The sequence below is a fragment of the Oncorhynchus kisutch genome, linkage group LG13 (genome assembly GCF_002021735.2).
Source record: "Oncorhynchus kisutch isolate 150728-3 linkage group LG13, Okis_V2, whole genome shotgun sequence".
NCBI classification, from domain to species: Eukaryota; Metazoa; Chordata; class Actinopteri; order Salmoniformes; family Salmonidae; genus Oncorhynchus; species Oncorhynchus kisutch.
Window position 1 is genome coordinate 61,343,846 of NC_034186.2, and position 21,540 is coordinate 61,365,385.

Consider the following 21,540-nt stretch of genomic DNA (forward strand, 5'->3'; position numbering starts at 1 on the left):
AGGACAAAAATGACAGAGGCAGATGGCTTCGTCTGCTGACTGGAACAAGACTGGAACCTTACTAATCAAATGCTTGAAACCACTACGAGAATGAATGGTACTGCATGTAGAATAAGAAATAAGACTCTATAAACTGGGTCAATCACACTAGTTAACAAGAGGAAATGGTAATGACTGGTCTCATAGTAACCAGATACTATGTATATTTCTGCTAATATCTAGAACCTAAAAGGATTCTTTGGTTGTTCCCATAGGAGAACCCTTTGAAGAACTATTTTTGGTTCCAGGTTGAACCCTTTTGGGTTCTATGTAGAACCATTTACACAGATTTTTACATGGAACCTAAAAGGGTTCTCCTATGGGAACAACCAAAGAACTCTTTTGAAACCTTTTTTTCTAGTAGTAGAAGTGTGATCACTGAGAATAAAAACAGGCTGCTTAAAGAGACTGAATGTGTGAAGTAGTTGGAACTCGGGAAACCATGTGAATGTGAATGAAACTCACTCACTGAGAAGAGCCCATACAGGCTAAAATAGGTACGAGAATGCAAAGGTTCACACTCACTCCTCAAATGTCTGCATGTGGATTTTAGAGGGAAATCACCACTTACGGAAGGACACAAATTCACTTGGAAGAATTTGAATGTGAAGAGCAACATAAATGCACCTCTCCCTTCCCCTGTTCCCCAAACACAGGCCAAGAGACCTACAGACTCACACAGATGAATGTAAATGTGTAGAATGAATGGAGGTGTGAGTATGGCCTTTCAGATTCACAGTTTCAATTCAGCCCAGTAAGTGGGTGATGGGGGGCTCGGTTCCTTTCAGTGCCGCTTCCTGCATCCTGCCCCCTTTGTGCCCGTGCCGAAAGTGCCAACCGAGGGGCGTTGGCTCCGTGCCAGGGGGCATTCTCTAGCAGGAGAAGGTGTGACTGGACTACTGATACGCCATTTGCCATTTTCAAGGGGACTTGAATACGCTCTCCCCCTCTAAGGTACTGTATGTTGGTACAAAGAGGTAGTTTATATAGCGAAGAGAGAGAAAGAGAGCACATTTAAGGAGAGGGTAAGGAGGATGGCTGGTTGCCATGGCGATCCAGCTGAGCCGCACAAGAAGCAGATGCAGTACCGACATGTCATTCCATCACACACACACACACACACACACACACACACACACACACACACACACACAGAGCTCTCATGAGACTCTCTCTCACTTAGTAATCTCTTTATTTTTCATTCTCAATGTCCTCTTACTCCCTCTATCACTCTGCCCCTTGAGTTTCTCCATCACTCTAATTTATCACTGATTTACCACCTCTTCTTCTCTTCCTCCCACTATCCTTATGTCTCTCTCTCCCCTTCCGCTCTCCTGCTCTTTGCCAGCTGCCTCCAGGAGAGTGTAATCTTGTTTCCATTTAGCTGACTGACTTTGGTTTTGACATTGTATAAATGGTGTCCTAAAACAGCAGTCCTAAAAACCCTACAATTTGACTTGAAGATTTTGGTTGCAAGTTTTCTCAAGTGTTAAAATCAAACTGAAACAATCCAACTGAAATAAACCCAGTAGAAACATTCATTAGCCTTAAATCGACCACATTGTGATCCACCCTGAAACCTGTAATCCTACAATCCAAAATGGCTGTTTGTTTGTTTTACCTTAAAAGGCTTGGTTCTTACTAGGCTTGGTTCTCTCTCTCTCTCTCTCTGAGCTCCTCGTTTAAACACTCACGACTCCCACAGCTTTACCCTAACCAGTTACCCAGTGTAACCACAGAGCCTTCCCTCCCTACCCCATCATTAACTCAATCAAGGTTTACCACAACCTCCAATCGCCACCAAATACAGCCCTCTAACCCAGCGACACAATGGAATTACCCGAGCCTGGGCCACATCACAAATCCCCTCAATATTTACTTGATTAGGCTTGTAAAGGCTGCTCGACTGCCAACTCCCCCGGGATAGATACTGTAACCTGGCCAAGATGAGGGGGGCACTGAGTGGGTTGGAAGGTAGAGGGGGGCACAGACGGGACATACTGGGAGGCCCCCCACAGTGTTGTGGGGTGAGGTCGAAGGGGGATGAGGGTAAACAGGGGGTGGGGGTGGGGGTGGGGGGGTACTGTACAAAGGGAAGGAGAACGAGGGATAATGAAAGGGTAATGGAGGGTAATATCAGCAACGTTAATCAGAGCCCAGCGTGACTGTCACAACATTGAGCAGTGTTTCCCCTAGTTTTACAACTAGAGTCCCAGCCTAGTCAGCCCCCAAATAGATACTAAAATGATCAATTGAAACTCATTTAAGAGACAAATGAAGGTGTGGGAAGTCAGTAGGTGGGTACCATGGGCACCATTAGGTGGGCACCATGGGCACCATTAGGTGGGTACCATGGGCACCATTAGGTGGGCACCATGGGCACCATTAGGTGGGCACCATGGGCACCATTAGGTGGGTGGCACCATGGGCACCATTAGGTGGGTGGCACCATGATCGGGAAAATGTTATCGGTAGAGGAAACAAATCAGTCAAACTATCACCCATATACCTCCTCTGGCAATACAAAGCCCATTACCCTGCTGGGTAACACTTTACCTGACCCCTAGCGTCATAACACGTAATGACACGGCCATAACCATGTCATAACAGCTGACATAACTTGTCATAATATGGACATAAAAAAATATGACTGTAAAGAAATCAATACTAGAACAACGGATTTAAGAAACCAACTTCCAAACGAAAGGAAACTCCTGGTCAGGGAATAACACATTTGAATAAATGTGGGTTTTGACACTCATAATACACACTACATGACCAAAAGTATGTGGACACCTGCTTGTCGAACATCTCATTCCTAAATCATGGATATGGAGTTGATCCCCCTTTGCTCCTACAACAGCCTCCACTCTTCTGGGAAGGCTTTCCACTAGATGTTGGAACATTGCTGCAGGGACTTGCTTCCATTCAAAAGCATTAGTGAGGTCGGGCACTGATGTTGGGCGATTAGGCCTGGCTTGCAGTCGGTGTCCCACACCGATCTTCACAAACCAAAATGTTGTTTTTTTAATACATTTTTTACCCTATTTTTCTTCCAAATTTCGTGCGATCCAATTACAATCTTGTTTCATCGTTGCAACTCCCCAACGGGCTCGGAAGAGGCGAAGCTCGAGTCATGGGTCCTCTGAAACATGACCGGACAAACCGCGCTTCTTAACACCTGCCGTTTAACCTGTAAGCCAGCTGCACCAATGCGTCGGAGGAAACACTGTTCAAACACTGTTCAACTGATCGAAGTAAGCCTGAAGGTGCCCGGCCCGCCACAAGGAGTCACTAGAGAGCGATGTGCCATATAAAGCCCCCCCGGCCAAACACTCCCCAAATCCGGACAACGCTTGGCCAATTACGCGCCGCTCTATGGGACTCCCAGTCACGGCCGGTTGTGACACAGCCTAGGATCAAACCAGGGTCTGTAGTAACGCCTCAAGCACTCCGGTGCAGTGCCTTAGACAGTTGCGCTACTCGGGAGGCCTAAACTAACCATTTCTGTATGGACCTTGCTTTGTGCACGGGAGCATTATCATGCTGAAACAGGAAAGGGCCTTCCCCAAACTGATGCCACAAAGTTGAAAGCCCAGAAAAGTCTAGAATGTCACTGTATGCTGTAGCTTTAAGATTTCCCTTCATTTGAACTAAGGGTCCTAGCCCAAACCATGAAAACAGCCCCAGACCATTATTCTTCCTCCACCAAACTCTACAGTTATGCATTGGGGCAGGTAGCATTCTCGTGGCATCCCCCAAACCCAGATTCTTCCGTCAGACTGACAGATGATGAAGTGTGATTTATCACTCCAGAGAATGTGTTTCCACTACTCCAATGGCGGTGAGCTTTATACCACTCCAACCGACGCTTGGCATTGTGATCTTAGGCTCGTGTGCGGCTGCTCGGCCATGGAAACCCATTTCATGAAGCTCCCAACGAACAGTCATTGTGCTGATGTTGCTTCCAGAAGCAGTTTGGAACTCGGTAGTGAGTGTTACTTCCAAGGACAGACCATTTTTACGAGCTTCGCGCTTCAACACTCGGCGGTCCCATTCAGTGTGCTTGTGTGGCCTACCACTTCGTGTATGAGCCGTTGTTGTTCCTAGACGTTTCCACTTGAAATGCCACGTTGAAAGTCACTGAGCTCTTCAGTAAGGCCATTCTTGTTACGGTTTTCTTCGGGTGAAAGAGAGTCGGACCAAAATGCAGCGTGGTTAATTCGATACATCTTTGAAGATGAAACACGATCAATTCAAAAACAATAAACGTAACGTGAAAACCGAAATAGCCTAAACTGGTGCAAACTAACACAGAGACAGGAACGATCACCCACGAAACACTCAAAGAATATGGCTGCCTAAATATGGTTCCCATATCAGAGACAACGATAATCACCTGCCTCTGATTGAGAACCGCCTCAGGCAACCATAGACTTTTCTAGACAACCCTACTAAGCCACAATCCCAATAACTACTAAAACCCCAATACAAAAACACACCACAAAATAAACCCATGTCACACCCTGGCCTGACCAAATAAATAAAGAAAACACAAAATACTAAGACCAGGGCGTGACAATTCTACTGTCAATGTTTGTCTACAGAGATTGCATGGCTGTGTGTTGAATTGTATACACCTGTCAGCAACGGGTGTGGCTGAAATAGCCGAATCCACTAATTTGAAGAGGTGTCCACATAGCAGGTGTAAAAATCGTACCCATGACAGTGTTATGACCATATTATGACAGGTTATGACCGTGCCATAACAGGTTGTGACTCTAGATGTCAAGTAAAGTGTTGATGAACCATGAACCCTAATTAGAAATACATGTAGTACACCTGCCCCATGTTCCATTTAACTGCTGTGTGTGTGTGTGTGTGTGTGTGTGTGTGTGTGTGTGTGTGTGTGTGTGTGTGTGTGTGTGTGTGTGTGTGTGTGTGTGTGTGTGTGTGTGCGCCCCAAATCAACAAACCAGACTCTACTGCCACAGGATGGCTCATCGGATACATTGGACTACCTTACTGTGTTTGTGTGGGTCTGTGTGTGTGGGTCTGTGTGTTCGGATCTGTGTGTTTGTGCATGTGTGTATGTTCCCTGATCTGAGCCCTCTCACTAGATCTTCATCTCCTGTGTCTGACCTCTTGAATGACCCTGTGCTCTCCTACTTCTGCTTATTGGTGGAGGGGGTCTTAATATAGCCATAATCCAAGAGTGTGTGTGTGTGTGTGTGTGTGTGTGTGTGTGTGTGTGTGTGTGTGTGTGTGTGTGTGTGTGCGTGTGCATGCATGTTTATTTGTGTGTATGCTTGTCATAATGCAACCCAAAATTCTAAATCGCCATGACTACATGGGACTCCTTGGTGGTAATACCTCTTCTTAATTATATCAAGCTGCAGGACACACACACACAAACACAGCTATGACTGTATACACACAGACACAGACATACACATACACACACACACATGCACATATACATATACACACACACTAACACAGCTATGACTGTATACACACACACACACACACACACGCTCACAGTTAATTCAACCTGGCTCGTCCTGATCTGTTTCCATACTGGCAGGCAGGACGAACTCTGACTCATTTTCTCTCTCAGTCCCTCCTACTCTCTTTTTTTCTCATTTTCTTTGCCATGACTATCTCATCCATCTCACTCTCTTTCCCTCCGACACTCCATTCTACAGTGTTGTCCTCCAGCTATGGGGGAAATTATTACAAATGTTAGTTAGGATAGTAAGAGAGAGGTAAACTATTGATGACGTTAGGTAGATCAAACATTCAAATTAGCCACTCCATGACTGTTACAGACTGTAACTAGTCTTACTGATCATATCCAAACCAACGCACACATGCGCACACACATAGTATGCAAACGCTTACAGTACACACATGCACAACAGGACATGGCTTTTGTCGGTAAACCCCAGAAAGAGATATTGAGGGCAGACACAACCAACTACTTGTAGGAGTGTGTTATAACAGAGGGCAGAGCCATTTGCATTCATCCCACTGTGATTCAATTGGGCTGGTGTATGAATCAGCCTCAGTTCACCATTACACACAGACACACACAGACACTTGTGCCAGAGCTCCACTGACCCATATTGCCTCTTAGCCCAACCTCAGACAGAACTTGGACTGTCCCTCAGTGTAACACAGATCTTCACTGACACTGACAGTGTCATCTAACATGGACTTCTCACAGACATCAAAATCAATGTACGTAGTGCATTGTTTACTGTTTGTTTATGGTTTACTATGATCTCTTTAAGCCCACCAAAGACCTTGTCTTATAGTGATAAGCATTTACATTTGAGTAATTTATCAGATTCTCTTACGCAAAGTGACTTACAGGAGCAATTAGGGTTAAGTGCCTTGTTCAAGGGCACCTTATCAGACTTTTCAACTAATCGGCTCAGGGATTTCGAACCAGCGATCTTTCATTTATTGGCCCAACGCTCTTAACCACTAAACTAGCTACCTGCAGCCACATTGCTGTAGTATCCTAGTTAAGTTTGATGGGAGTGATTTACGATATTGCTCTTGGCTTGCCTACTCTATGGATTGTTGCTCCAATGATTATAAACCAGTATAAAGGATAAGACCAATCTCTGCAAGGATCAGGCATCTGCCATCTCAATCACACACCTCATCTCTGGCCATTAGGCCTGCTGGGAGATTACCTACTGCTGGCCTGCAACAGGAAACTGTCAGAGTCAAGAGGTCAGCGTCAAGATCACTGAACAGTTTAACTGTATAGCTGCACACTGGTGAGAAACTGTGTGTCTGCAGGGGGAGAAGACCGGGTCATTATGTCATGATTAGGGCCTTGAGTTGGGAGAGGTTCTATTGGGCTCATGGTAAAAGCAAAGCGTGTGTGTGTTTTTGTGTGTATGTGTGTGTCACGCCCTGACCTTAAAGAGCCTTTTTATGTCTCTATTTGGTTTGGTCGGGGTGTGATTTGGGGTGGGCATTCTATGTTTTGTTATCTATGATTTTTGTATTTCTATGTTTTGACCGGATATGGTTCTCAATCAGGGACAGCTGTCTATCGTTGTCTCTGATTGGGAACGATACTTAGGTAACCTGTTTTCCCTCCTTTCTTTGTGGGAAGTTGTCTTTGTTCATGGCACGTAGCCTTTAGCTTCAAGGTTAGTTTTTGTATGGTTTGTTGTTTTTTGTCAGCGTCATCCTTAAATAAAGGAATATGTACGCCCACGACGCTACACCTTGGTCCTCTTCCTTCAACAGCCGTGACAGAACTTCCCCCCACCAAGGGACCAAGCAGCGTGGTAAGGAGGAGCAGCGTGCTCGGGACTCCTGGACATGGGAAGAGATCCTGGATGGGAAAGGACCCTGGAGGCAGGCTGGGGAGTATCGCCGTCCACGGGAGGAACTGGAAGCAGCTAAAGCTGAGAGGCGACGTTATGAGGGGACACGGCTGGCAAGGAAGCCCGAGAGGCACACGGGAGTGTGGCAGAGTCAGGTTGGAGACCTGAGCCAACTCCCCGTGCTTATCGTGGCGGGCGTCGTACTGGTCAGGCACCGTGTTATGCGGTGGAGCGCACAGTGTCTCCAGTACGTGTTCTTAGCCTGGTGCGCTACATCCCAGCTCCCCGCATCTGCCGGGCTAGGGTGAGAATCCAGCCAGGACGGATGGTGCCAGCCCTGCTCTCCAGACCTCCAGTACGTCTCTACGGCCCAGGATATCCTGCGCCGGCTCTGCACACTGTGTCTCCAGTGCGTCTGCACAGCCCAGTGCGTCCTGTGCCTGCGCCCCGCACGTGCCGGGCCAAAGTCACCATCCAGCCAGGACGGGATGTGCAGGCTCTTAGCTCGAGACCTCCAGTGCGACTCCATGGCCCAGTGTATCCGGTGCCTCGGCCAAGGCCTCCTGTATGTCTCCCCAGCCTGGTGAGTCCTGTGCCTCGGCCAAGAACTAATCCTCCTGTATGTCTCTCCAGCCTGGTGAGTCCTGTGCCTACTCCCAGAGCCAGGCCTCCAGTGATGATCCATGGCAAGAAGCCTCCAGTGGTGATCCATGGCACGAAGCCTCCAGTGATGATCCATGGCATGAAGCCTCCAGTGATGATCCATGGCACGAAGCCTCCAGTGATGATCCATGGCACGAAGCCTCCAGTGATGATCCATGGCACGAAGCCTCCAGTGATGATCCATGGCAAGAAGCTTCGAGTGATGATCCATGGCACAAAGCCTCCAGTGATGATCCATGGCAAGAAGCCTCCAGTGATGATCTATGACAAGAAGCCTCCAGTGGTGAGACAATGCACGAAGCCTCCAACGAGGGCCTCCAGTCCGGAGCCTCCGGCGACGCCCTCCAGTCCGGGGCCCGTGGCAACGGCCTCCAGTCCGGGGCCCGCAGCAACAAGGGTGCCCAGTCCGGGCCCGCAGAAATGAGGGTGCCCAGTCCGGGCCCGCAGAAATGAGGGTGCCCAGTCCGGGGGCATCACCAAAGCGGGGTGAGCCAGAGGTGGAGCGGGGTCTGCGCCCCGCACCTGAGCCGCCACCGCGGATAGATGCCCACCCAGACCCGCCCCTATAGGTTCAGGTTTTGCTGCCGGAGTCCACACCTTTGAGGGGGTACTGTCATGCCCTGACCTTAGAGAGCCTTTTTATGTCTCTATTTGGTTTAGTCAGGGTGTGATTTGTTCTTTGTTCATGGCACGTAGCCTTTAGCTTCACGGTTCGTTTTTTGTATGGTTTCTTGTTTTTTGTCGGCGTCATTCTTAAATAAAGGAATATGTACGCTCACCACGCTGCACCTTGGTCCTCTTCCTTCAACAGCCGTGACAGTGTGTGCGTCCATGTGTATGTGTAAATGCGTGTGTGTGTGTCTCAATTTGAGCATATGTGCACACATACATTTGTGTGAGCTCTCCTGTTGTGTGAACATAATCACTTTGGCATGGGGACCCTGTCTATTCGATTCCTGTGCACCAGCTCTCATTGCCATCATCATCTCCATCAGTGCCAGTCAGGAGGCGATGGCCATCCAGGGACTTGCTACCACGCATACATTTGCATGCTAATCCACACAGATGTTTGCTGATTTCTGATCTCTCCCTGCTGATTGGTTCGTTTGGTTAGTTACAGAATAAAGGGAAATAAATATCTTGGCATAGCTCTGCATAATGATCCGAGGGGTTTTATAACAATGGGTTGGATGAGTTTGGGGAAGGGATTTTTCCTTCTCATGTAACCTGGCTTACACTTTCTCCTCATGGTGACCTCTATAAAGATCTGTTGGCCAGGTATCAATGCACCAGGAACCTTGTAAAACACACAAAATCACAGTAAATTTAAAATAATCTGACAACGACAAGATCAGAGGTATACTGTATCTAATGCATCCCCTATACTGTGAACATACATGAGGAGAACAAGTATTTGATACACTGCCGATTTTGCAAGTTTTTCTACTTACAAAGCATGTAGAGGTCTGTAATTTTTATCATAGGTACACTTCAACTGTGTGAGAGAGAGAAGGAATCTAAAACAAAAATCCAGAAAATCACATTGTATGATTTTTAAGTAATTAATTAGCCTTTTATTGCATGACATAAGTATTTGATACATCAGAAAAGCAGAACTTAATATTTGGTACAGAAACCTGTTTGCAATGACAGAGATCATACGTTTCCTGTAGTTCTTGACCAGGTTTGCACACTGCAGCAGGGATTTTGGCCCACTCCTCCATACAGACCTTCTCCAGGTCCTTCAGGTTTCGGGGCTGTCGCTGGGCAATACGGACTTTCAGCTCCCCCCAAAGATTTTCTATTGGGTTCAGGTCTGGAGACTGGCTAGGCCACTCCAGGACCTTGAGATGCTTCTTACGGAGCCACTCCTTAGTTGCCCTGGCTGTGTGTTTCGGGTCGTTGTCATGCTGGAAGACCCAGCCACGACCCATCTTCAATGCTCTTACTGAGGGAAGGAGGTTGTTGGCCAAAATCTCGCGATACATGGCCCCATCCATCCTCCCCTCAATACGGTGCAGTCGTCCTGTCCCCTTTGCAGAAAAGCATCCCCAAAGAATGATATTTCCAACTCCATGCTTCACGGTTGGGATGGTGTTCTTGGGGTTGTACTCATCCTTCTTCTTCCTCCAAACACGGCGAGTGGAGTTTAGACCAAAAAGCTCTATTTTTGTCTCATCAGACCACATGACCTTCTCCCATTCCTCCTCTGGATCATCCAGATGGTCATTGGCAAACTTCAGACGGGCCTGGACATGCGCTGGCTTGAGCAGGGGGACCTTGTGTGCGCTGCAGGATTTGAATCCATGACGGTGTAGTGTGTTACTAATGGTTCTTTGATACTGTGGTCCCAGCTCTCTTCAGGTCATTGACCAGGTCCTGCCGTGCAGTTCTCGGCTGATCCCTCACCTTCCTCATGATCATTGATGCCCCACGAGGTGAGGTCTTGCATGGAGCCCCAGACCGAGGGTGATTGACCATCATCTTGAACTTCTTCCATTTTCTAATAATTGCGCCAACAGTTGTTGCCTTCTCACCAAGCTGCTTGCCTATTGTCCTGTAGCCCATCCCAGCATTGTACAGGTCTACAATTTTATCCCTGATGTCCTTGTGGAGAGGTTGGAGTCTGTTTGATTGAGTGTGTGGACAGGTGTCTTTTATACAGATAACGAGTTCAAACAGGTAATGAGTGGAGAACAGGAGGGCTTCTTAAAGAAAGACTAACAAACTAACAATTCTTACTGGTTGGTAGGTGATCAAATACTTATGTCATGCAATGAAATGCAAATTAATGACTTAAAAATCATACAATGTGATTTTCTGGATTTTTGTTTTAGATTGATTGCGCACGTGTGGGTTGCGTGACTACCACACCAGAACCGGATGGTTGAAATTGATCTGGCAAAACAATTGAAGTTTCCTCCTAAACGTCTCTGTAAAGCATCCAGGAACACGTGCTGCTTTCTATTCTCTAGTCTGAAATCACTGAGCTGCTTCATATGGGAGCCCAATTTAAATGTACTCTTTCTCCGTCTCCCTCATTCTCCCCTTCTCTCTCTCCCTCTCTCTCTCATCTCCTTCTCTCTCTTTCTCTATCTCTCTCTGTCTCCCTCTTTCTCCCCTACCCTCTCTCTCTGTCTCCCTCTCTCTCTCGCTCACTGTGTGTGTGTGTGTGTGTGTGTGTGTGTGTGTGTGATGGGGAACTGTTTTCCATCCTCCATCTCATTCACTCATCAGGCTAGCTCATACTTTCTAAACACATTGTCCAGGGTGTAGATATCTGTTATTGTAATGCAGACAGAGATAATGGGTTTTATTGGGTTCAATGTTTATCTCTGATATGTTAGTAAACTAGATTTCTTCCATCTGGATGCCTTGCCTATGATGTACAGTATGTGTGATGGCTATGTGTGCCAGAGTGTGTGTGTGTGTGTGTGTGTGCGCTCATTCCATCTCTCACCTGCAGAAGACCCCCATTCCATCCAGTAGGTAGCACTGGCCTCCGTTGAAGCAGTAGCTGGGCAGTGTGTCGCAGGGGGAACGGCAGGTTTCATTCTGCTTCACGTAGCCCTGGCGGCAGCCACCGGCTCCGTCTGAGCCATCCACGGGTAACGCTGGAGGGGCTGCCGCAGGGCCCTCTGGTGCAGCAGCAGCACCCCCACTGGGCAGCCTCTTGTCTGGGGTGAAGGAGCCGGATCCTGGGGGAGCCCTGGGCCTGGAGCGGGATGGAGGCTCGGCAGTTAGCCTCAAGTCGTCATCCCCATCCAAGGTATCGGTAGTGGTGCCGTAGGAGTACTCATCAGGGGTGGGCGACGCACCCTCCTCGTACGGCGTGAGGTAGTCGTAGTTGTCTGGCATGGCCCAGGAAGTGGGGTCGCCGCCCTGGAGCTCGTGGGCCAAAGAGGAGGGAGAGGGCGGGGCTAGGTCCAGGCCGCGGCCGCGAGAGGCGGGGTCGAAGAAGTCCACGGTGAGGACATCCGGGCGAGAGGGGTTAGCGGCGGCAGGGGGAGGGGCAGTGGTGGTGGCCAGATTGGCTACTCCTTCTCGGAAGTGCCGGTCCAGGTCGAAGACGTTGTCTCTGGCGTTCAGCCACGGTGGGTCGGTGTGCTCCTCTTCATCCTCTTTCTCCTCCGTGCCACGGGGGTTGCTAGGCAGAAGGAGCTCTGTCTCTGCTGAGTCAGGGCTGATCCTGGGCGGGGCCACCACCTCCTCCTCGGCTGGCAACACCCCTTCTCCCAGCATGCCGCTGCCCTGCTCCTCTTTGGAGCGGGGCATGCGGCCGGCCCTCTGGGTCACCGTGACGACGGGGCTGACTGAGGCGCTGACCCCGGTCACCTCGATAACAACATCATTCACTTTGGCCGCTTCCTCGACCTTACTGGGCAGGGATGTCACGTTGGCTGTGGTGTCCAACTCAGGGACATTGGCCCTCAGAGTGTTCCCTGAAAACATACAAGAAAACAATGTTGTCAGGTCTCGTAACCACACACCGCCATGAGTGAATATCCTTTTATCAATCTGTCCACTTAATGTCATTCATAATATAAAACAGGGACACAAGAACTAGACCTACTCCAGTTTGCTACGGCATGAAAATAATCCTGCAGCAACAGGAAATGTGAATTATTATGTGCATTGGAACATTAGAACATTTGTTTGTAGGGGTTGATAGATTTTTCGTTAGGGCAAGTCAAGTCTGAGATGTTTTAAATGTAAATTACCAACAGAAGCCTTTTTAAACCTCAGATACACTACACGTTTGCATTTCCTGCTGTGAGGGAAATTCTCAGCAACAAAAGAGTGGTCAAATTAACATCCTACACCTGTAGTAAACAAACACCAACCAAACAAACTATCAGATGACCAATGACTTTCTTGCATTGAGGCTTCAGCCAAGAATGACGAGTTGTGTCAATTGAACGACTGAACATATCGTGACTCAAGTCCCTAGTCATTGGGCAGTATCTGTCTCCCAAGACGGCTCAACAGTCCAGCATTACCCTGAGGCTAAAATGCTAAACAAACTCAACCAAGATGGACTGGCCATATACTTAACCACTGGTCAATTACATCAGCCAAGTGTAGCTCCTTATTCCTCTCCTAAAGCAGCTTTGGCGAACCCCATGGATTATGTGTAATAATAGACTAATGTACTTGAATGGCAAGGAGCTGGGATTAGGGATTATGGTTTGGGGTTTAGGGTCTCCGGGGCTCCCTGTGGGAGGTGGAGTGATCTGGAGGGGAGACGGTCATATGGCATCTTCAGCCTGCAGTCTCACAGAGCGTAGCGCTGAGAGAAACACAGGGAGAAACATTACTTTAACCAGACACACATGTCGTTCAGTGAAAGAGTGGCGGATTTACTTGTCAGTAAGAGATGTTTTCTTCCACAGAAATGACATCATCATACTTGATAAGCGCTGTGCCATTTGTGACGTGGTGTCTAGGTTTCAGCGTGGTGTCCAAGAAAAACATTCACACCCACACAAACCAAAATCTCATATCAGACAATATAACCATTTCTTCATTAAACGTGGTGCGTGACAACCAAGTAACTCACAAAGCTTCAACAAAACCAGGCGCGGTTATACTAGAATTATTTGTAGGAAATATACAGTCGGCCTATAGAGTATTACATTACTAAGCAGATAAAGGCTGTTAATGGGGAGCAGCCAGGTGGAATCCTGGGCTTATTTCTGCTGCAGTCAGAGAAACAGAGGCTTTTGAAATTAGGGTGAATTTTGGGTTAATCCATCCACCAGAGACACTCATTCTGCTGCTCACACTGCTGTTAACGACGTCATCTGACATTCTGAGCAGCGTCGCTTCTGCCAAAACCACTATGGACTATAGCCACGCTTACACACATATTCAGGGAATATACTTTAAAAGGAATATACTGTACACACACAGAGAGACGCATGCACACACACACACACACGCACACCTACACACACACACACACACACACACACACACACACACACACACACACACACACACACACACACACACACACACACACACACACACACACACACACACACAGGCATTCTCTCATTAAGTGATCAACTCTACAGAGAACAGAACAGGCTAACTCTGTGTGAGTTGTCCCCAGGGGAGCAGGCTACTCAACAGACAGCTCCGTCCGACGGTAAAGAGAGACTGTAGTCACACTTCTGTGTTTGTTCAGCTCTAACAATCACTCAAGTCACTTTACGTCTTTAACAGTTGTATGTCTGGAAAACAAACGGAGACGGAAAGTAACGTTCCAAAGACAAGGTCTGTCTCGTTGTTTCTGTCAAAATGGCCAAACAGTAACCATGGCCGAGTCTGGGTTCCCTGTTGTTTTCACCATCAACATCTATATCAGTATCATTCAAAGTGTGGCCAGTGTAGTGGGCTAACAGCCATAGAAATATTTTTGTGATGCACGGCCGTCATTTGTGTGCAGTATAAATGTCTAGATTTCATGGATGTCGGGTTTGTCGGGTTTATTGAGTCAGGAATACTGGAGTTGTACTACATTTGGCAGTAACTAGTTCACTAATTAAAACATTCCATACATGTGGTTCTCTCTTCTAAAAGGTCATATAATCCCCATATAAGCAATGTCACATCATGGAGAATCATAGGCTGTCCAAAATGTGAATCTTCAAGGGATTACTTCAAGGTAAAAAACAATAATCATTTTCAAAGGCTTCTTAAAACCTTTTACTGCAGTGGGCTAAATCAGGGTCACACAGAGTGTTTCTTGGTGGTCTTAAAACCTTTTACTGCAGTGGGCTAAATCAGGGTCACACAGAGTGTTTCTTGGTGGTCTTAAAACCTTTTACTGCAGTGGGCTAAATCAGGGTCACACAGAGTGTTTCTTGGTGGTCTTAAAACCTTTTACGGCAGTGGGCTAAATCAGGGTCACACAGAGTGTTTCTTGGTGGTCTTAAAACCTTTTACTGCAGTGGGCTAAATCAGGGTCACACAGAGTGTTTCTTGGTGGTCTTAAAACCTTTTACTGCAGTGGGCTAAATCAGGGTCACACAGAGTGTTTCTTGGTGGTCTTAAGCAAATCTACGTTGAAACAAAAGTATACACCTCACACAGATGGTTATGGGCTTAAGACACCTGTACAATGTCAGATATAGAGTTGAAATGTATTACATTTGAGTGTTCATACCAATATAACACTTTATATACTGTACATCACAGAAGACTGAAATATAACAACACCGTTTGACAAAGAAACACCAGATTTTCAGCAGGTTTTTAAAAATAATTAATTATGAAATTACAAAAAGTATGAATAACATTCCACCCATGAGGCCACTAGGGGGCGATTTGGTTATTTGACTGCAGGAAAGGTTATTAATCACTCATCTACGTAGAGACACACTCTCTCTCTCTCTCTCTGTCTGTCTGTCTGTCTGTCTCTCTCTCTCTCTCTCTCTAAGGAGGACACCAGTGGTGCTCTTGAAGAGCCGCTCTATTGGAGAGCTTTGCTTTGCTGATGCTCTGAAGTGAGTTTCAATTAAGAATGTATCCTCACATAGTGTTGTTAACCTAATTGGATTAACAAGGAGACTTTTGACAGTCCGCTGACTTCGCTGGGCACCACCGGCCAGAAGTAGGTTTGTAAAATTACGTGAACTTTTAATAAATTCCCTGGTTTTCCAGAAATCCTGGTTGGAGATTTCCGGATTCCGGGAATCCTCCAACCGGGATATTGGGAAAACCAGGGCATTTATTAAAAGTTCACTAAATTGTGCAGCCTTAGCCAAGACCCATAGATTGAGAACCACTGTGAACAGCAGACTCGTATCTCCCACTGGTACACAGCTATCTCCTCATCACCTGACCAAGCCACAAATAAATCATTTTTGATTCAATAATGAGAACTGAAGTTTAGCCATAGAGACTTCTGCTCACATGCAGGGAGAGTGGGCCTGCCCGTATATGTGCAGCTGTTTCTGAAGTCAAACGAGAACACATGAAGGCACTTACACCATTCTTGGAGTTACTCGAGTTGAGGTTTCCAATGAAAGACTTGTATACACCAGAGACAAATCGCAGTCTCATTCTCTTTAAACAATGTGAAGACACTGATTTGATTTATCCAGTTGCAAGGCAAGACTATTAACACCAGTCTAAAAATACTTCATATTTGATCTCAAAGTGAGACTTGTGTAAGATAGAGGAAGGTGACTTACCAATTCAGTATGAGTAACCATACATCCTGAACGCCAACCCAATCCCAGCCAACAAGCTACACTGTGCCCACTATGACACAGAGCCTGTCCAACAAAACGGACATTAGATCCACAGGTCCAGCAGGGTGGCAGCCTGGCATGATGCCACAATGGCCTGAATGGAGATTGCCAGGGTAGGGTCAGATCCCTGTTTAGACCTGGTCTTCTCACCGTTCCTGGCCTCCACTGCTGATTGTCCCCCTGGCCCAGATGGAATGAGGCTCAAGGGGGCCACAGTGGACCCCCGGCCAAGGGCTGTTGGAGAGCAGTGTGTGGCGGCCTGGGAGGGTGGGGGGGTGGATAAAGTGGTCTTTGTGTTCCCCTTTCAGACGGGACTATCAGACAGTGTTACATAAGGAACCCCTTCACCCCTTAAAGAGTATTCTGAGGTGTTTGGGGGGTATGGGGGGGTAATGAGAGGTATTTAGCATTGCCAGGGACAACAGGGTTGGTGTTGGCTAGCTGCCGTATCTTTTGTTCCCTGGTTAGTTGGGATGCGTTGCCTACCTCCAAATGAAACAGGGGATTGTGATTGGCTATGACAGACAGTAAAGAGAGCGGGGATTGGTTGTGACAGATTTTAGCTCCCAGGCAGTGTCTGCTGACCCAGACAGAAGTACATAGGGGTGGAGGGTCAGAGGTAAGGGTGGCCAGAGCAGTCAGATAAAGTACAGCACAGCTGGCTGTAGCTTCAAATAAATATATCTGTTTATATGTCTCTGGGATTATGAGGTTGTGTGTGAGAGAGTGAGCCTGACTGATCACTCGTTTCCATCCATTTTACAGTGAGCTCCCTCGAAACAATCCTCAAGAGAGGACTTTCATACTGTATATAGACACACACATACACACATATGCACGCGTATAACACACACACACACACTATATAACCATTATGAATAATGCATTAACCTTTTTCTCTTTACTCAACACCACTCATTAATATCTATGAAAGTGGATATGCATGGGTCTGCATTCGGCCTTAATTGAATACCCCTGCATTGATTTCCACCTACCACTCTCTCCTTCTCTCTCTCTCTCTCCCTTCGTCCCTCCATCACATAAAACCTTTCATTTCTGTGCCCAACAGGTGGCAGGCTGGAGGAGGGATGGGTTGCCATGGCAACAGTCTTGCCCTCACTGTGCAGAGGGAGAGTTGATGCAGCGTTGCTAACCTAACAGATCTGCACACAAACACACGCATGCACGCACACACTACAAGGACAAAACGCTAATACTCACATTTTCAGACATAAATATTAAGGGCGTAAGAACAAAGGGTGTGTGTGCAGGTGTGTGGTTTACAGAACACTTGCTATTTGTGTGTGCCTGGTCGTGTGTGTGCGTGTGTGTTATCAAAATGCAGAACAGGGAGCCTGTCCTCTCTAAACATGCCCCTCCGGTGTCTATACTCCATACACTACTCCTTTACCTTCCTGCTTCAAGCCAGTGGTACTAGGACCCCTGGGGTACTTGGCCTATCCATAGAGGGTACTTGAGACTCATGATACCATAAAATGCCCATGAGAGGGTACCACAGGGGTACGCCAGGCAGAGCTAAATTGGGAACGACTGATTTAAGTGATTAGCCTTCGATAAACTCCGAGCTTTGAAAGGCATCCAGGGATCACACAGACCACATGAATCCAGCTATCAGTAAGATTATTATCCCTTCTTTCTCTTGGTTCAGCTGAATGTGGTGGATTTCTTTATTAATATATGTCATTTATCCAAAGTGCATAAATACATATGGGTGGTCCAGGGATTTGAACCCACAACCCTGGTGGTGCAAGCGCCATACTCTACCAACTGAGCTACAGAGGACCACCTCTTTGACAGGGGGAGGTAGGGGAATGACTGCTAATAGGACAGGGCTCAGCTATGGACGCCGTCTTGGTGATGTAATACACTCCGCTCGCATTGCATAGCACGGTTCGCTTTGAGGAGGAGACGAGATGTGCGCTGACACATTAGGAGGCGCGTGCACTGACATGAACTCGCTGACACGCACACAGACTACTAGAACGTACAAGGACACAAAGATACACACTTATTCTTAACACTATCACAACCTATGGGAATGCTCACACACACGTTTAAACGTCTGGCCAGGTCAAGCCAACCGACACCTTGGTTAATGGTCCCCTGCTGGCAACTGGAGGCAGAACCTTGGAGCAGGGGGTGCAGGGGGGTGCAGGTGGTAGGACAGAGAGAACAGGATAACACTATTTTGTCTTCTTCTCTGCGTCTCCCCGTGCTTCTCCTCTGATGATGAGATGCAAAGTCACCCCACAATCCCCCTGAAGCAACACCGAGAGGAGCTGCTTGGGAAGGAGGGTGTGCCTAAAGCTGGTTTCATGTTACACATGCAGAGGCGTCTTTGCGCTGAGCAAGCCATTGTTTGAGATGGAAGGAGGTGGAGTGCAGAGGTTCTACCAAGCAGCATGTGAGGTGCTGGGGTTTGAGGTCATCCACCCAAGGTTCTAATGATTTCAGCTCTCCATTGGTGATGTGTTCAACCTAGCAGTGAACAAAGCTCATTGTGTGACTAATGTGAAATGAGTAATGTATCCTTACTACTGGACTGGGACTAGAGAAAGGAAGGTTGGGACTACACCCATTGGCAGGTGTTTTCTAATGAGCAGACCAATGTAAGAAGGTAGGCTGTTTTAGCATGTGGCATATCTAACCTGGGTCACATCTGCCATTACACAGAGCACATACCAGTGGCATCATACCAGACAGACAGACAGACGTGCACTATTTTTCCAATTGACTTTAAATTGATTTTAAAATGACTGTTATCATCAAAATGTGTGTTTTTTCCTAAACTGCTATAAAAAAGGCTGGGGGGGATTTGGTTTGCAGATTAACACACTGCGCTTCAAAGATAATCTGTCCACGGCAGATGTGTGTCAGCAGGCCAGAGGAGAGCAGAGGAAAGAAGGGAGAGGCAGGCAGGAGGGAGAGGCAGGCAGGAGGGAGAGGCAGGCAGACGGGCGGGGAGGTCCATCATTCCCAGAGTCCATCACTGTGCTGGCCCCAGGGACATAAATCCTGGAAATGTGGCTGAGCCTTGACTACTATTACCCCCTCCATCACCCGTCCAAACCCGCTCACACAGCCATCATTCTGAGTGGGGGAGGGGAGATGCCTCTACATCCCTCACTATTACCCCCTAACCATCTCTTCACTTCACTATGGATGACTGAAAATGCCACCAAGAAGAGGAGCCCTGACATGTAATTAAGTGTCATTGTTAGGGACACCATTCTTTGGTCACCTCAGTGTTCACAGTAGAAGGAGCAGGTGGTGCCACTGCCACAGCAAACCGGTGAAGCAAGAAAATGAAGGTGATGATGGAGGGCTCACCCTCCCTACAGGAGTATTAAAAGCCTAGTTCACTCATTTTGTGGAACTAATGTTTTAAATTGTATTCTTATCAGAGGGTGCTGCACCCTCAGCCACCCTACTTTCCTGCAACCATCATTGTATATATTTGGCATGGCTAATGTTATATTAAATATTCACCCATTTAATCAGGGCATTTTGACATTGTTTGAGCATGTCTTGGTGCATTGGTACCGTCTTCAGTGCCCTGTTGCTGGGCGGTGATGGGCATAAACGGATCCTCTTTTTGCCGGTTGGACAATAGCGCACCAACCCAGACCAGTCTCCAGAGGCTACACAGACGTTTTTTTTTATACTGACATATGGATAAATAAATATAAGCTAACATCCCATCCTTCCGCAGACTACATTGCCTGTAAGTAGGGAACCAATTCACGCTCCCATTCCTACAATCACTGGACATCATTGTTATGGGTGTCCAAGCAGAAGTGGCCAAACATAAAATATAATGGTAATGGCGACAGAGTAAGGCAATTTAAATAAAAATGAATCGACTAAATTAGGTAGCCTATATCCCCATGATGTCACATTGATTATATCCCTGGGCTATTCATAGCCAACAACATTATTAATATGTAAGAAGTGCTGTGATTCATGAGACAAATGAGGATAGAGAGTTTTCAGTGTCTTTTCATGTTTTCTATAAAAGCCAAGGCGCGCTGTATCAGAATGTCTGTTCGGATTGGTTGATGAATAATGCAACAGGGACTCCGACCGTAATCCTGCCTTTGTGTCGCCTGGCTCCATCATTGCCATAGTGACAGCAGCAGCCTCGGGGGAGCAATCTTGGTGCATCGGCTCGCCACTATTACCCCGTAACACCGATACAGAGAGTGGGTCATTGCTGAAAGGCAATTGTGCCATCCGGCTCTCCAAAAACCAATACAACTTCCATGCAATTGCCTCTCTTTGGAATTGACCCATTGCCCGACAATATCCCACCCATAATGTAATCTCATAACCCAAATTAAATATCGGTTAACGTCCTGGGAAAAGATAGCCTATGTGCTCAATTACACTATTCTGAGAGTGAGCGCATGACCAGTCGGCTCTAGCCTACAATAGAAGACTCACTGGCCCCCTTTGTTGGACTGACTCTCTGTGCAAGTGTGTTTAGTCACTGGTTTCACGGTGGTCAGCCTATCATACACATCCGAGGGGAAACAAAGAGACAACCCTTGCTTTCTTGTGAGTAAAAACGTATACGATTTCTTACCATGTACAAAGAGGGGAATCAGGTGTAGAACCAGAATGATTGACAGCATCATTTGCCTCCAGCATCCCGTGCAAAACCTCGCTTCCTTTCCGTTCATTCCTGCGTGTGATAATGGCCAGAAAATCTGATGAAAATCCCTCTGAAAATGAAGTGTTCAAAATATAAATAATCCGAATTGTAAATCTTTTGATTTGATTTGTGCCCCCTATCCACGTTAGACTCCCGCCTCCCTGCACTTCCCCATAGTAACTTCGTCTTGAGTGGTGTGCTCGTATTTACTTCTCCCGCTTCTTCAATTAGCCACAGTTCAATCGTTCAAGGCCCCGTCGCCACCGAATATCGGCCAGACGGAGACCTCGCACAGCCAAGGATGGACGTTCCGTACTGGAGCTGAGTTGAGCGCAAGCGAAAGCTGCGGCTCCGTTTGTTTTTGATTAGAGCGATGGCACTTCACCATAGGACGACAGGCAACGCTCCGCGGAATGTGATGCTATCGGCACTGCTCTCACCATATGGGAAGGGGAAAGGATTGTTGCTGCCCCCCTCCTCCCGTCTCCTACTCCTACCCCTCCTCTTCCCAAGGCTTTTTTCCTTTCAATAATTTGGACCAATT

The 21,540-nt window shown here is 47.2% G+C and overlaps 1 protein-coding gene across 9 annotated transcripts in view; it reads right to left on the minus strand.

Annotated features, from left to right (window-relative positions):
- LOC109901721 (chondroitin sulfate proteoglycan 5) overlaps positions 1 to 21,516 on the minus strand; it is a 33,496-nt gene extending 11,980 nt beyond the window's left edge. For 2 of the 9 annotated variants that reach the window (XM_031786811.1, XM_031786804.1), the window contains exons 1-2: positions 20,928 to 21,487; positions 11,518 to 12,499 (exon numbers count right to left, since the gene is read on the minus strand). In XM_031786811.1, the coding sequence (XP_031642671.1) occupies positions 11,518 to 12,499; positions 20,928 to 21,024 (1,079 nt within the window). In that variant the 5' untranslated portion in view covers positions 21,025 to 21,487. Of the gene's footprint in view, positions 1 to 11,517; positions 12,500 to 20,927 lie in introns of all 9 variants that reach the window. The other 7 variants (XM_031786805.1, XM_031786806.1, XM_031786803.1 and 4 more) reach the window with 7 other exon arrangements.
- Between the last annotated feature and the right edge of the window lie 24 nt (positions 21,517 to 21,540).